The 14,283-nt window shown below is 47.7% G+C and overlaps 4 protein-coding genes across 18 annotated transcripts in view; 2 read left to right on the top strand and 2 right to left on the bottom strand.

Annotated features, from left to right (window-relative positions):
* Positions 1–14,283, top strand: part of Gfrl (Glial cell line-derived neurotrophic family receptor-like) — a 109,822-nt gene that overhangs the window by 69,165 nt on the left and 26,374 nt on the right. For all 12 annotated transcript variants that reach the window (XM_018019290.2, XM_089462621.1, XM_089462620.1 and 9 more), the window contains one exon: positions 8,620–8,742. In XM_018019290.2, coding sequence (XP_017874779.1) covers positions 8,620–8,742 — 123 coding nt within the window. The remainder of the gene's footprint in view (positions 1–8,619; positions 8,743–14,283) is intronic.
* Positions 6,346–8,571, bottom strand: LOC108621782 (serine/threonine-protein phosphatase 2A regulatory subunit B'' subunit gamma-like). Of its 3 annotated transcripts, XR_016268624.1 has the most exons (4): positions 7,396–8,565; positions 7,036–7,253; positions 6,792–6,950; positions 6,346–6,728 (listed from the first exon to the last, which is right to left on the bottom strand). XR_016268624.1 is itself a non-coding variant. In XM_018019298.2 (3 exons), the coding sequence occupies exons 1-3, from the start codon at positions 8,404–8,406 to the stop codon at positions 6,860–6,862; spliced, it is 1,320 nt and encodes a 439-aa protein (XP_017874787.1). In that variant the 5' UTR covers positions 8,407–8,564; the 3' UTR covers positions 6,346–6,859. The 3 variants fall into 3 exon arrangements, 2 of the variants coding, with proteins under 2 accessions (XP_017874787.1, XP_017874789.1); XM_018019298.2 differs by having other exon boundaries at positions 6,346–6,950; positions 7,396–8,564; XM_018019300.2 differs by lacking the exons at positions 6,346–6,728; positions 6,792–6,950 and having other exon boundaries at positions 7,052–7,253; positions 7,394–8,571.
* Positions 9,946–11,205, bottom strand: eIF3g2 (eukaryotic translation initiation factor 3 subunit g2). 2 transcript variants are annotated; one of them, XM_018019303.2, is made up of 2 exons: positions 11,058–11,205; positions 9,946–11,001 (listed from the first exon to the last, which is right to left on the bottom strand). In XM_018019303.2, exon 2 carries the CDS (start codon positions 10,986–10,988, stop codon positions 10,209–10,211), a length of 780 nt encoding a protein of 259 aa, XP_017874792.1. In that variant the 5' UTR covers positions 10,989–11,001; positions 11,058–11,205; the 3' UTR covers positions 9,946–10,208. The 2 variants fall into 2 exon arrangements, with proteins under 2 accessions (XP_017874792.1, XP_089318754.1); XM_089462628.1 differs by having other exon boundaries at positions 9,946–10,990; positions 11,058–11,182.
* Positions 12,820–14,259, top strand: Tmlh (Trimethyllysine hydroxylase). The gene is made up of 2 exons (XM_089462627.1): positions 12,820–13,150; positions 13,212–14,259. Exons 1-2 carry the CDS (start codon positions 12,958–12,960, stop codon positions 14,120–14,122), a joined length of 1,104 nt encoding a protein of 367 aa, XP_089318753.1. The 5' UTR covers positions 12,820–12,957; the 3' UTR covers positions 14,123–14,259.

Genomic DNA, 14,283 nt, shown 5'->3' with positions numbered 1-14,283 from the left:
AGGATATGAATAACAGGAAATGAATGACATGAAATCAACACATAATACTAATAATCATTCAATAATAAAATTGTATATAAAACTTTAGTTAAACAAGACAACAAATTTAGTTCAAGACTCCTTTTGAATTTGGTAGAGTCAACAGCAGTTTCACATTTCTAGCAGGGAATTCGAATATAACATAAATCAAGTTCCATTAGTGGGCTCAACTGTAATGCCAATAGAAATGAAGTTAATTACCTGCAGCTAATATACCCGGTTTCAGTGTGCAGCATAATGATGCCGACTGCCGACTGCCAACTCAATGCTGCCTCTGGACGGATGCTCAGTGTTGAATTCAACGCGAACACCTTTGGCAAAGGTAAAAGAAAAGCAGGGCGTTTGCTCCCATTGTTGCAGAACAAAAAGCGGAGAAATGCTACAAGGAGCGGCAGCTGTAGATGTATTTTTGCTTCTGTGTGTGTGCTGTGTAGGTGTAGGTGTAGGTGTAGCTGTAGAGGCACGCTTGATAGCCCAAGCCGAAACCGATTGCCACTTAAAACCTTATGGCTACGCTCTTGAACCAGGCACCACTTGTGTATGTGTGTGCGTGTGCGTGTGTGTGGGCGAGAGTATCTTCGAGTGTGGCTGTGCGAGTGTTGTGGGTACGGTGCGGTGGGGTGCGGCGCTGGGTGTCAAAATGTTAACTTAAAATACAAAGACCTGACTTTGGTGTCGACTTTTAACTTTCAACAGTTGCCGTTGCAGTGCGAAAGGTTTTGCGCACGTGTAGAATTTTTCAATTTGTGATGTAAGTTTTCGTGCGGACAACTTTGCGCCCTGCTCTAATGACCTATTTGGCTTGGTATTATTAAGGTCAGGCACTCGCGACTCGCGTTCTTTAAGACTTTGGGCTGGACTTTAAGCCAGCTGCCAAGCAGAAAATTTGATTAAATCAGCATTACGACCTGCTGCCTGCCTGATAATGGAGCCCTAGAAACAATATTCGCTGACGCAATGCTAATTGCAAGGTGTACAAACTGGCCCAAAAATAAGCCGAGCAAAGCACTTTAATTAATTAAAAAGAAACGTCCCTGAAAACTTGTCAAAATAAACAGCGAACGCAACAAATCCTTTCTCGGCTCTCACACAAACCCGGCCGGGAAATCGAAACGGCAAACAAAGTCCGGAATTAGATGGTTCGGTATTATTGTCAAATTTTGTTTTTGTTTCTGCTGCTGCTGAAGCTTGTAAATGATTTATGCCAGTGACTTGCCAGCCAGTCATCCAGCCCAGCCGCCTGCCGTGTCACGCCCACTGCCCCCCACACCCAGCCACGTCAGGCGGTAGGCAGTCCGCAGTCGGCAATCGGCAGTCGGTGCGGCTGGACAAATGGTTGTGGGAATTGTCGCATACTCCCTTACACTTTAATGCTGCTGTGTTATGAATAATAACTTGGACTGCTTTTTGTTGCCACTGCCCCCGCGCAATCCCCCGCGCTGACCCCTTCACGCCGCATCACCGTCAGTTGCTGCTGGCTGTAGTGCGTTTTCTTTTTCACATTTCGCGTCAGTGCGCCGAGCTTTGAATATTTTACGCAGGCATAAATAATTTACAACAATGAACGAAACACACGTAAAAAATAAGAGAGAGAGAGAGAGAGAAAAAAGGATAAGGCAGCAGCAGAAAGCAGCAGAGCAGCATCAGAGCAGCATCGCATAAAAATGGAACAAAAGTGAGAGCAAGAATGCAAAAGATAAGAATAAAAATTTATATTTCCTAAGCACGGCAGCCAGGGGCAAGGCGTGCAGCATGCGACAGGGTCGCCTGGCCGCCTGGTCGCCAGGCCGCTCGGTCACAAAGTGCTGGCCTCTTTTCGGCTCAGTTCGGTTCTTTGGCAGCACTTGACATATGCGCCGGCTTTTGACCTCTTTCGGGATGTGCAGGCACTCGCCTGACACGCCCATGATATGTGCGGCTCGTAAATGAGACGAAACAGGACTCAAAGCTCTGCCAGTGGTGGAGGGGGAACGAGTCTAACACACACAGGCACACACACAATTTCGGGCAGGCGTGTGAGAAAATGTAAATGCTCAAATGTTTTCTTTGCATTCGCAACGGATTCGTTTGTATTTGCTGTGAGTGATGGCGGCTCAAAGAAATGTCAACACACAAAGCACACTCACACACACACACACACTCTTGTTGAGGCCAAGAATTTTCACTTTGACTTAACAAATAGAAAATCATTTATTCTACATGCGCAGCCGCCTGCCGCCTCCCCCCTGACAGCTGCCGCGTGTCCTGGAAATTGTTTCTCCACTAACGCGTTTCGATTTCGACAGACTTTCTGAATGCGGACTCCGTGATTTCCCACTGCTCCCCGCTCGCCTTGCTCGGCCCCCTGCAAGTGCTCAGCCATCAAACGGCGAGATTTATGCACGTTTTGCGTATTTTCTTTGTGAGGCCTTCAAATCCAACAAAAATGGCCCATCATGTCGACTCGGGGCGGCGGGAAAAACTCGCTCAATTTTCATTGCGCGACTTTTATGAGTTTGTCTGCTGCTGTCTTTGGCTTTTATCGAATGCAAATTGTTTTATAATAATGTAATCAAATCACTGTGAGCTCTGTTTATTGATGTGTTTATTTTGTTTTGCCTTCGATAATTGCCGCGAACAACATTGAAACAGTTGTCAATGTTTTTTTTTTTTTTTGTGTTTACTTTGATTTTTACTTGTGAGTTGATTTGTTTTTTTTTTTTTTTTTTTTTAATAAAAAATGTTATACTCTAAAACACAGTTTACTTTACTAATTAAGGCAAGAGCTCAGCAATAGAATTTCTTTTACTTATCAATTGTCAAGTTAAGCCATTCAGTTTGTCTATCTAGTTGACAGAATCTGCTCAGAAATAGATTAAATTAAAGAAATTTCAAAAATAACAAAAGTCGCAAATTGGCAAAGATTCACTTAAAGCAGTTGAGTTTATGTGAAATTTACTGTCACATGCAATTTATTCAATAAATAATTCTCCGAACTCTCAGCAAAATGTCTTGAAACCAATAAAATTAAGTAACACAATAACAAGGACGGGCATAACAACAACGACAACGAGAACGACAACAACGATGACAACGACAGCAACAACAGTCGTAACGATAATAACAATAATGCCATTTTCAGTTAATTGACCATAGTCCGCAGCAACAACGGTTGGCCTGGACCGCCTCCTCCGCCTCCTCCGCCTCCGTGCGATTGCTGCCAGATTCCTGGCAAGTGCCAGGAACTCAGCCTCAGCACCCGATTCAAGGGATCGCACATTAAAAATGCCCATGGCGACAATTTGACGTTGTTGTCGTTGTCGTTGTTGTTGTTGATTGGTCGGAGTCGAAGGCTCTCGAGCCAGCTCGTGTCAATTTAAATGCGACCATTAAAATTGAAATGTCAACGCACGACTGCCGGCACGAGATGCTGACCCATAAACGAAATCAAATAATATAATTTGCTCATGAACTTTCAACAGGTCAGCCAGCCGACCCCGCCTCTTTGCAGCTGGGCTGAACTTGAACCCCAAATTTAAATTATGTGTGTGTGTGTGTCTTCACAAGATAAGTACCTTAAATCTAGCCGGCTTTGGTATGCTAATGAAGTGCATGGCGAGTGCGAGCAATTGTCAGCGGGCCGGGCGAACATGAGGCAAAGCTAGTTAGTTGCCAGTTTTGTTGCATATTTATGGACTGGGCGCCATGTCAGCAGCAGCCAACAGAGAGCAGCCCACAGTGAGTAGCCGAACAGCCAACAGCCAACAGGCAACAGCAAAAAGGACGCACACGAACCACCAAATCCACTTCATGACCGCAAATTAGTTTTTAACCCACAAAATAATCCCGAATGACATGAGATGAGTACACCATTCAGCACCAAAACAAAAAAGAAAGTAAAACGGAATACTACAACATACATTTTACAGTTACCAGCTACGACGCCTGCTACTCCTGCTGCTGTTCCCGTTCTTTTTCCTCATCGTCCGTGTCTACTCGCCACAGTCGCTTGGCGGAAGTTGTAAAGCTGCCATTTCTTGGCCATGTTGTTGTTGTTGTTGTTGATGTTACTATTGCTGTTGCTGTTGCTGTTGCTGTTGCCACTGCCAGCGGTTGGTCGGACAGCCCAACTCCGTGTCGGACTCTTTTAGCTTACGGCCAATGTGAAGCTCCAGCAATTCGCGAGCTCGTAATGCGGTCGTTTCACAGCATTGTTGTCGTTGTTATTGGCCCCGTTGAGTGTTATTGCTGTTGTTGTTGTTTTTCTTGTGAAGCGCATTTGTTGTATGAACTTTTTCCAAGTGACGTGAATGGCACCGGCCAGTGCACGGCAAGGCAGCAGCGGGCCCACCCATGCAGCCCGCCTCGTCCCGCTGCTGGGAATGTTGCCATAATTTATTAAAGCCTGCACCAGAGTGCTCTCGAGTCGAGCGGCCCTGGGCCCACGGCCCATGCTACACAATTGAAATTTAAGCAGCAGCGGGAGCTAAGTTGCAGAAAATGTGAAACATTGGCACAGCCTTTCAGCTCCTTCCGAAGTTCGATCGCTAACCGGCAGCCGGCAGCCGGCAGTCGGCAGTCGGAGGCGGCAAAATGGTAATCGAAATATGCGCCAGGCCAAGGAAACGCAGCAGAGTCAGGCCAAAGGACAGCCGGTAGTGAATGTCTTGCCTACTACTTTCTATATTGCCCCCGCCTCACGCTCTCACTCTCTCTTTGTCGCACACACATTGTGCATTGAAAAGTTTGGAAAAGTTTTTGGCCAGGAAAATAATTCATGAAACATGGCGGCAACATGCGAACGCGAAACGCGAATGTGAAACGCCAAATACGAAATACGAAAACGAAATGCGAAATGGGAACGCGAACTCGAAATTTTTGTGCCCAATCCGAATCTGATTGTGACAGAAACGAATTGTTCTGGTTGCTGGTCCTGTCCTTCGAGGAGGAGGCGTAGGCGTCCTCTGCTGCCATATTTATGTACCTATTTCTTCTTCTGTTTTTTTCTCTGGTCTTCTATGTAGAGTGTCTGCTGCCTGCCCCCGCAGTTGGCATGTAAATTTATGGGGTGTCCCGAAACAATTGTTATTGTGTGTTTTCAACTTTTGCTTGATTTGTGTTTTTAAGTGATTTCGAATGGGTCGCATGGGGCTCGGTAATCGGGCCGTCGGCGACTATTTGTTTGTGTGTGTGTGTCTGTGTGGGTGAGTTGGCCAGCCATTCAGCTAGCTGGCGTTGATAATTTCTAGGCTGTCATCGGGACAACCCGTGCAGTCCAGATGCAGAACTACTTCTGCTAAGCGACCAATAGCCATAAAACACTTTACATACCAGAGAAACAGAGAGAGAGAGAGAGAGAGAGAGAAAGAGAGAGAGAGAGCGTGAGTGAGAGACCACCCGCATACGTAGCGCAATTCTTGCAAGTCGCAAGTTGCAAGTTGCAAGCTGCAAGTTGCCGCAATTTGCGTTCAGCATTTTATTTATTTGTATTTCCGCAAACAATTCGAGTGCCGCGACTGCCACAAAACTTTTGACTGTGCGGCATTTGGCACTGTTGGTGACGGTGGTGGTGGAGACAGTGGTGTTGGTGGTGCAGCTGTAAAATGCAAGTGCAACTGCCACTACCGTTGCCACTGACTGCTACAGTTAGCAGCCATTGTTGTACTTCCAGCTACCGCTGGCAGTAGGCCACTTCCTGCAAACGGGTGTTGCCTTAGTGTTGCCGTTGCATGCAGTTCCTGAATTTTTGAAGGCATTTCTCGTACCTACCCCACGGCGCCAAACAGCCGCAGCTGCCTGCAATATGCAAGCGGTCATTTCGTTAATGAGCGCCTGCCAGCAGCAGCAGGAGGTGGCGAGTCGGGTCGGGTCAGAAGTAGCTGCAACTTTTACTGAGCATCCGGCGGATGGACTGCTCGCTGGTCGCAGCACATCCTATTGAGATGGACAGCAGCCAAGCAAAGCACCAACTGAGCCCCCTTCATTCAGCTGTGTGGTTGTCCCACTGCCTGACTGCCCAACTGCCCAACTGCCTAACAGGCTGCCTGCCAGGCTGCCAGCTGGTCTGAATGACTTGGTTTATTTCTACGTAATGAAATGAAATTGAAATGAATGTTTTATAAACCGTTGCCCGGTTAGAGAGTAGGAGACTCTACATTATATCCGCTCCTGCAACTGCCAAGAGTCATAAAATTATTATAATCTCTGGGGCAGCAGCGGCCACTGTTGCCGCGCTCTCTCTCTCTCTCTCTCCCTCTGCCAGCTCCACATTACGGCAGATGCAACAAATATCACTGAGCTTTAAGGCCCAGCCAAATTAAGTAAATATTTTCGTTTGCTGAGAATTTAATGAGCGCAAAATGTCAATGCACAAATAATTTATACACGTCTTCTATATAAGTACATACAAAATAATTTGTGTTTCAGTGTTGCTGTCTTGGGCTGACAGTGATGCGTTGGCTTGCATTTGCCAGCTGCAGTGCTTTAAAATAAGATACTTATCTCTTAACATTATGAAGTAAAAAATATGATGAGTTAATTAAAGTGTCTAGTGCATGGTGTTTGCTAAGAATAATTCTACAACATTTTCGAGCTCTACTCAAAGGCCAAATGGAAAACTGGACAAGAGGCTTCACATCACTTTGAGCTAGTCTGAACGAGCCTTTCTGCAGTCAAAGTCAGCGCCAAACTCTTCTGCAGATGCGTGTCTACTGATATTATTTGTCTGTTCGGGATTTTAATTAAATTTCGCTCAATGTTGTTGCCGTATTTACTCTGGCTGCTGTTGCTACTCTTGCTGTTGCTGCTGCTGCTGCTGTTGTCGTCGTGTGGCATGTGGCCATTAAGCATTCTGCGGATTGTCGTCGCGGTTCTCGTAAGCCCAGAATTTATGAAATTCAATTAATATGGATACCACGGTCTCCGCCTGGCCGCTGCACACGCAGGACATGGTTAAACGACAGTTTTTGTGGAAAATACAAAAGGAGGAGGAGGTGAAATCAAGTGTGCGCAGCTTACCAATTGCTCAGATCCTTGAGTGTTATCTTGCACGGATCCTTGGGGGTAACCATGTCGAATATCTCATTGCTGAAGTCCTCGAACCGCACCGCCTCGGCAGACCTAAGCGCCAGCTGCTCCTCTATTCCCTTGAAGAAGTAATTAAGCGTTTGCATCGTCAGGTAGCCGGTGTGCTGCACGTCCAGCATACGGAATAAGTAGTGCAACGAGGAGGATGTCTATGCAAGAGGATAACCGTATTAATAAAATAAAGAAAACCGCTAGCTGCTGCTAGAGCCAAAGAGCTTTAAGATGAACATTTAGTACACTATCCAAACAATATGAATCCTGCTCGTAAGTTCATTCGGCTTAAACTCACACCTGTCGATTCTCCAGGGCCAGGACGAAGCCCAGATACGTTTTGTAGTCCATTTCGCCGTCGTAAGTGTGACACTCCTCGAATACGCGATCCATAAACACTGATGTGAGCGTGCCTGAGCCATATCTGCTCAGCTCCTGCTTGTTGAGCAGGCCATTGTGATCCAGGTCCAGATTGAGGAAGCTCCCGTAGACCGCCAGGACGGCGGGCATGGAAAAGGGATTTAGCTGCACGGGCTCCAACTCAGTCGGCTTTGGCTCGTCGCGCAGCTCCATTAGCTGGTGAATCAAGCCCGAGACCAGCATCTCGCGAATGCGTATACGACCCGTGCGCAGTGGATCGAGGAAGAAGTAGAACCGCTTAACCACCGTGCACACATAGAACTTCTCGAAGGCGGGATCCATGCAATCGCAGATCTGCCCCAGCGTGGGTATCAGATCCACAATGTAGTTCTCCAAGTCGAACTCGCGCAGGTAGCCCTGGCCGACATCATCGTAAAAGGAGAGCCCAATGCGACACTGCGTCAGCCACACCTTGCGCATGGTGTAGTTGAACACGGAGGCGATCTCCACGCTGCCCAGGTAGGGCGACTCGCTGAGCAGCTGGGCGAAGAGACACGTCGTGAGATACTTGCGGCACTTCTTGTCGAGGGCAGACCTCAGCCTGCAGTAGTCGTCGTAGCTGATCAGCTGCTGCTTGGCGGTCGTCTCAGTGACATGCTGCTCCAAGAGGCGCCACAGCTGCTGCAGCTCCTCGTTGTTCAGCAGCTCCTCGGACTTTTGCTGCAGGAACAGCGACTGTGCCTCTCGCCGCAGCAAATGCCGCAGCTTGTCATCCGGTGGCGGCGGCACATAAAAGAACTGTGGCACGTGTTTGTACGAGGTGTGCTTCACCTGGGCGCGTGCCTTCAGCGGCACATTCGCATCGAACTTGGCCAGCTCCTCGGCGCTTATGTCCCGTGTGGAGATCTTGAGGCAAGCGAATTCCTTGACAAAGTCCGGATCCAGTTCCATGTTGATGCTTGGAGAGTTTTTGTTTGTTGTTGATTATTTCAGTTTCACAGATTTACAGAGATACGAATAAGGGAAATTATTTATTGTTCGGTTGCTTGTCGAATCTGGTTTGATTAATTAACATTGATAGATGCCTAAAAGGCAAATATCTAAGCACTCCGTGCACTCACTCCTGCAACCGTTACTAATCTAATTATATTTCTCTTGTTGCAGGTTCGACCATTAAAGGTGCCGTTGCGATCTTGAACTGCATTTTGGCCCGTCAACTGTGTTTCGAGGATCCCTCATGCTCGGCCATTTTGGAAATAATACCACGCGTATGCGGACCCATACCAGGTAAGAGAGTCAGCGCTTAGCGAATTAATGGCTAAAACGCGGTTTTGTGTTGCTGGCCAAGTTTTCAGCAATAGTTTGCATTAGTCTGCTGGCCACATACACGCTCATAAAGTAGGGGGCGAGTGCCTGAGGCCATTTGAGGATTAATTTTATTTAGTTGCCGCTGTCGTGGTCGGTGGTTGGCTGGCTGCGCAGCTGGGTGGCTGCCTCCTGGAGCCCGCCAAGCGTTTGTTGTGCCGACAACTGTGTAATTATTTTAGCAATTTTTGTTTGCGCCCGCGTGCAATAAAACAGTAAATAACGGTCATATGCTTAAAGCGCAATATAGCAACAACAACAACAACAACAACAACAACAGCCACAGCCACAGCAGCAGGAGCAGAAGCAACATCAGAAAATGCCACGAAATACCATTTGAATATTCAAATGCCCCTGAGAACTGAACCCACCCGCTAGCCGCCAGTTGCCACTTGCCACTCGGAACTCGCCAGTTGCCAGTTGCCAGTTGCCAGCCAGCTGCTGGCAGCCGCGCAGCCAACTGCCATTGTGGTTACTGCCCAGCGGGCGAATGTGCGTGCCAGCCGCACCACTATGAATATATATACACACATAGTTAGACTGCAGACGGAGGAGGTGCAAGAAAAAAGCAAACAAACGGCCAGCAGGACCCCATCATCCATCGCCCACCCCTCAACCCCCAACCTTTGCTTCGGCAGTGCCTCCTCCATTGTCGTCGCGCACAAAGGCGAATGAACGAGCGAGCCCAAGAAAAAGTTAATTTATAAATTATTCAGTAATTTGTTTGAGAATTTGCTTTCGTCGCCAGCCCCTCGTCCATGCTCAAACACAAACACACACACGCACACACACATACACATACACACGTGAACAAAGCTCGCTGCTGCAGGTATACATTTCCTATGTATGTGGGCTTCGCTTTGATCTCTCCCTCCCCCGCCCACACAGGCCATTTAAAAGTGTATTCAAGTTCAGTTCACCGTGCACTATTCCAACGCCACCATCGGCAGGCCAGGGCTGTCCAGAGGCCACACCACTATTGGGGGTAAGTGGGCGTGGGCGCTGGGCTTTCAGCTGGCCTGTGAGCCCGTGCATAAGACTTTTCTTTTCTTCAATTTAATTATTAATGTTCGAGTCAGCCAAAGTCTAGTGGTGTTTCGCCAGCTTTTCTTCTCCACGTCTGTCTTTCATTTAAGTGGCTTTTCCTTTCCTTTATTTACGTATATATGTGTGTGTTTGTATCTGTGCTTACGTGTATACTTGTGTGAGAATTTCTCTGTGCTGTCACGTGTAAAAAATTCGCATTTAAAACGTGGCATTATCAGTTTTACTCAAAGTTTTTAGTTTGTTTCAACTTTGCCTCAATTCCTGCGCAGCTTTGCGCTTTTCCCAGCCAAAAGACATATGCGGCAGGGCATCGGATAAGATGTGTTTGTGTGTGTGTGTATTTAATTCTGCGGCTTGGACCACTCCACGCTTAGGATTAAGTGATCATAGCCGTGTCCGTTGAGTATTTCGATTGCCTCGGCCGCGTCTTTGCGATATTTGAAGTGTACATAGGCAAAGCCCTTGCACAGGCCCGAGTTCTTCTCGCGCGCCAGATACATCTTGGTGTGTGGGCCAATCTTCTTGACCAGCTCCTCGAGATCATCCTCGGTCATCGACTCGGACAGGTTGGAAATGCGCACAGCCGACGAATCGTCGCGCTCGCGTCCCTTGGCGCCCTCCTTCAGGAACGGCGGCACATACTTGCCCGCCTTGTTGCTCTCGCCCACAGCTGCAGTGGCTGCCGCAATGGCCTTGCTCTCGATGTCCATGGAGGTGCCCTTGTAGGGGCACTTGACTGACCAATGCTCGCCGTTGCATATGCGGCACTTGGCAATGGGCTTGCTCGCATCCAGCGGATCCTGGGCATGCTCAAAGTCCTTGGAGCCCATGTAGTTCATCAGGATCTCGTCGGCCACCTTGGTGGTGTACGAATTGGGGCCCGGCTTGTCCAGCTTGGAGTCGCCAAACTTGGTCCAATTGCGCCGCTTTGCCACTGCCCTCGAGACGATCTTCTTCTCAATCTTGAAGCTGCGCACCACCTTGATCTTCTTGCCCTCATCATTGAACTTGTACTCGGTGACGTGCTTGTAGTCGCCATCTACGTGCTCCTTCGAGGGCGGCAGTCCGTCCACATAGTCTGCCTCTACCTCATCGGCCCACGAGGTGATTGTCGGCTTCATTTCTATATTTGTGCTGGGTTAATGAATTACTAAGACGGGCTAACTGCTATGCTAATGCCTTTAACATACCAATAAATTTGTGAAAATTTCAGTAATTCTTTCAAAAAGTCTAAGTAGTGAACTGTCCCAGTTTAACTCAGTGAGTAAAATTTTCTGCTGACTGTCAAAGCTGTCACAACTGTCAAATCTGACATCGTTTCCAAGGGCTGCTTCGATTGAAAGAATTTAAGTTATGGTTGTATTGTGGAAGATACAGAAGAATAGATTCAAATATGCGAAAGTCTTCATTTATAATACCCTGAACCTTTTGAAAATGTATTTAACAGGCAGAAGAAAGCATCGTAGACCTTATAAAGGCGACGAGCTGATTCGGTATAGCCCTGTCCGTTCGACCGTCTGTTCGTATGAATGCCGAGATCCCAGAAGATATAAAATAGTTAGAGATTTTAAATTGTGCATGAATAGTTCAACATATTTTTTCGATAACTCATACGATATTTTTTTTGTCGAGTATAAGCGATATATTGATCTCGGTTTTTATACCCTGAACCCATTTTCAATGGGAAATCAGGGTATAATGGTTTTGTTGAAATGTATGTAACAGGGAGAAGGAGGCGTGGCAGACCCCACAAAGTATATATATTCTTGATCAGGGTGACGAGCTGAGTTGATTTGGCCCTGTCCGTCTGTCTGTCCGTCTGTCCGTATGTATGAACGCGTCGATTTCAGAAGATATAAGAGCTAGAGACTTCAAATTTTTTTTAAAATGTCCGTAATTACAGCGCGCATATCAAGTTTATCATTAAAATTCGATAACTCATCCCGATCTTTTTTATCGATAAAAAACCTTATCGAAAACCAGTTATAAAATTATATCTTCTACACCTTTATTGCTAGAGTCTCCAAATTTTTAATGTATGCTTACATGCAATTTATACAATTTCGGTTTTTGTTAAAATTTACCCCCCACCCTTAAATTCACCCCCTCACCCTCACTTTTGTAAAAAGCGTATTTCAAATACTAGAGACTTGTGCTTTGGCAATTACATGCATATCCATGTTATAATCATAATCTAAAAGTTTCATGAAGATCGTACGTCCATAAAAAAAGTTATTAAACAATTATGTTCTCATAGTAAGCGCACACTGCAGCCCATGCGTGTTTATGCGTGGGTGCTTGTGTGTGTATGTGTTTGTGTATGTGTGTGTATGTGTGTGTATGTGTTTGTGTATGTGTGTGTGTATGTGTATGTGTGTGTGTATGCGTTTGTGTATGTATGCGTGTGTGTGTGTGTATGTGTGTCTGTATGCGTGTGTGTGTATGTATGCCTGTGTGTGCGTACGTGCCTGTGTGTGTGTGTGTGCGTGTTTCTTGTGTAAGCTGAAAGACGCGAAAAATTATTGAAATATCTATTGCTCCAAGGGTTCAGGGGATCTCGTAGTCGAGCAGTCTCGACTAGAGCTTTCTTACTTGTTCTATTAGAATTTGAATACGATTAGACCTAGAGACTTCAGCTTTACTGTGTATATACATGATGAATACGAAGATTTTGTAATTTACAGATTTTGGATAGTTTCATAAAGATAGTCCCACTATAAAAGAAATTAGTCAAGAAATAAAATCTTATACTGTTGACCCCACTGCAGCGCAGTCCCAGCGCAGTCGCTTCTAACTGCGCCGTTAGCTGAGCGAGTACTTAAACGTGCGTGTGGATGTATGTGTGATTCTGTTTATGTATGTGTGCATAAGAGAAGTGCAGAATGATTAGAATATCAGCAGTTTCGATTAGAGCACTCTCACTTGTTTACTCATCGAAGACCCTTAACATGCAAAGTGTGGTCCGCAGCTCGAGTTGATAAGAACATACGGCAGGGGGCAAACGCTAATCTGGCGTTGAGCTGTCTCAGTTGATCGGCTCACTTCATTGCGGATCGGTCGAGTGTTTCTCTGTTCAACAATTCAACTAAGATGTTGCAGCTGAAGCATGCTGGGAGTGGCCAAGTCATAGAGCTCGATGAGTTCTGGCTGCGCTATCATTGTCACTGCGGAGATTGCCTCAACACGGAGACGCATCAGCGGCGCTATGATGTCCTCGAGCTGCCGGCCGATGTGTACGCCCTGAGGCACAGCTGGGAGTCGGGGGATAAGCTCCTGGTGGAATGTAAGTACCGCCGGATGGCAATTAGCCGCGTCATGCTCATACGTGTTTACATTGCGTCCAGGGAGCGACGGGCATCGTTCGAGCTACGACTGGGCGTTTATCTATGACTCGCAGCTGGAGCAGCTGATAAGCCGGCGCACAAAGTCCACCGCGCTGACGCCCTGGAACCGCAGCATCGTGCTACAGAACGAGCGGCACTTGCGCTTCTCGCTGCCCGCCCTTGTTGCCAGCGATGAGCAGGTCAAGCAGCTGGTAGGCGCTCTCGTGCGCTACGGCATTGTCTTTATAGATGACGTGGCGCCCACGCCCACCATGACTGAGCTGGCGCTGCGCCGCTGCTTCCCTATAATGAAGACCTTCTTCGGAGAGATGTGGACGTTCAGCGACAAGCCGGACCACGCGGACACGGCGTACACTAAGATGTATCTGGGCTCGCACACGGACAACACGTACTTCTGCGACGCCGCCGGCCTGCAGGCGCTGCACTGCCTCGATCATTCCGCCGACGGCACTGGCGGCGAGAACTTCTTTGTGGACGGGCTGCACTTGGTGCAGGAGCTGCGCCGTCGCTTTCCCGCGGCCTACGAGGTGCTCTGCCGCGTGCAAGTGCCCGCCGAGTACATCGAGCAGGGCCAGCACCACTGCCACACAGCGCCCATCATACGCATCGATCCGCTGACCGGCGAGCTGCTCCAGCTGCGTCTCAATGTCTACGACCGCGCCGTCTTCAACACGCTGCCCCAGCGCGAGATGGCCAGCTTCTACGCCAGCTTGCGGCAGCTGCTGCAGATGGTGCGCGAGGAGGAGCAGCAGTGGCAGCTCAAGCTGCGGCCGGGCAGCCTGGTGATCTTCGACAACTGGCGCGTGCTCCACGGCCGCCACGCCTACACGGGCCGCCGCATCATGTGCGGCGCCTACGTGCAACGCACCGACTACCAGAGCAAGGCGCGTATACTTGGCCTCATCGAATAGTTGCAGCCACTCAAATCCCAAATTTAAAATATCGAACGGGGAATGTGGAATGTGGAATGTCGAATGCCAACGGCCAATTGCAATGGCCAATTGCAATTCAGTCGTGAATACATGGCAATAAAAAATTACGATTACAATTGTGTGTGGACAGCGTCTAATTC

Source organism: Drosophila arizonae, chromosome 2 (genome assembly GCF_054131065.1).
Source record: "Drosophila arizonae isolate 15081-1271.41 chromosome 2, UAZ_ARI_1.0, whole genome shotgun sequence".
NCBI classification, from domain to species: Eukaryota; Metazoa; Arthropoda; class Insecta; order Diptera; family Drosophilidae; genus Drosophila; species Drosophila arizonae.
This window is presented reverse-complemented; position numbering and strand designations above follow the sequence as displayed.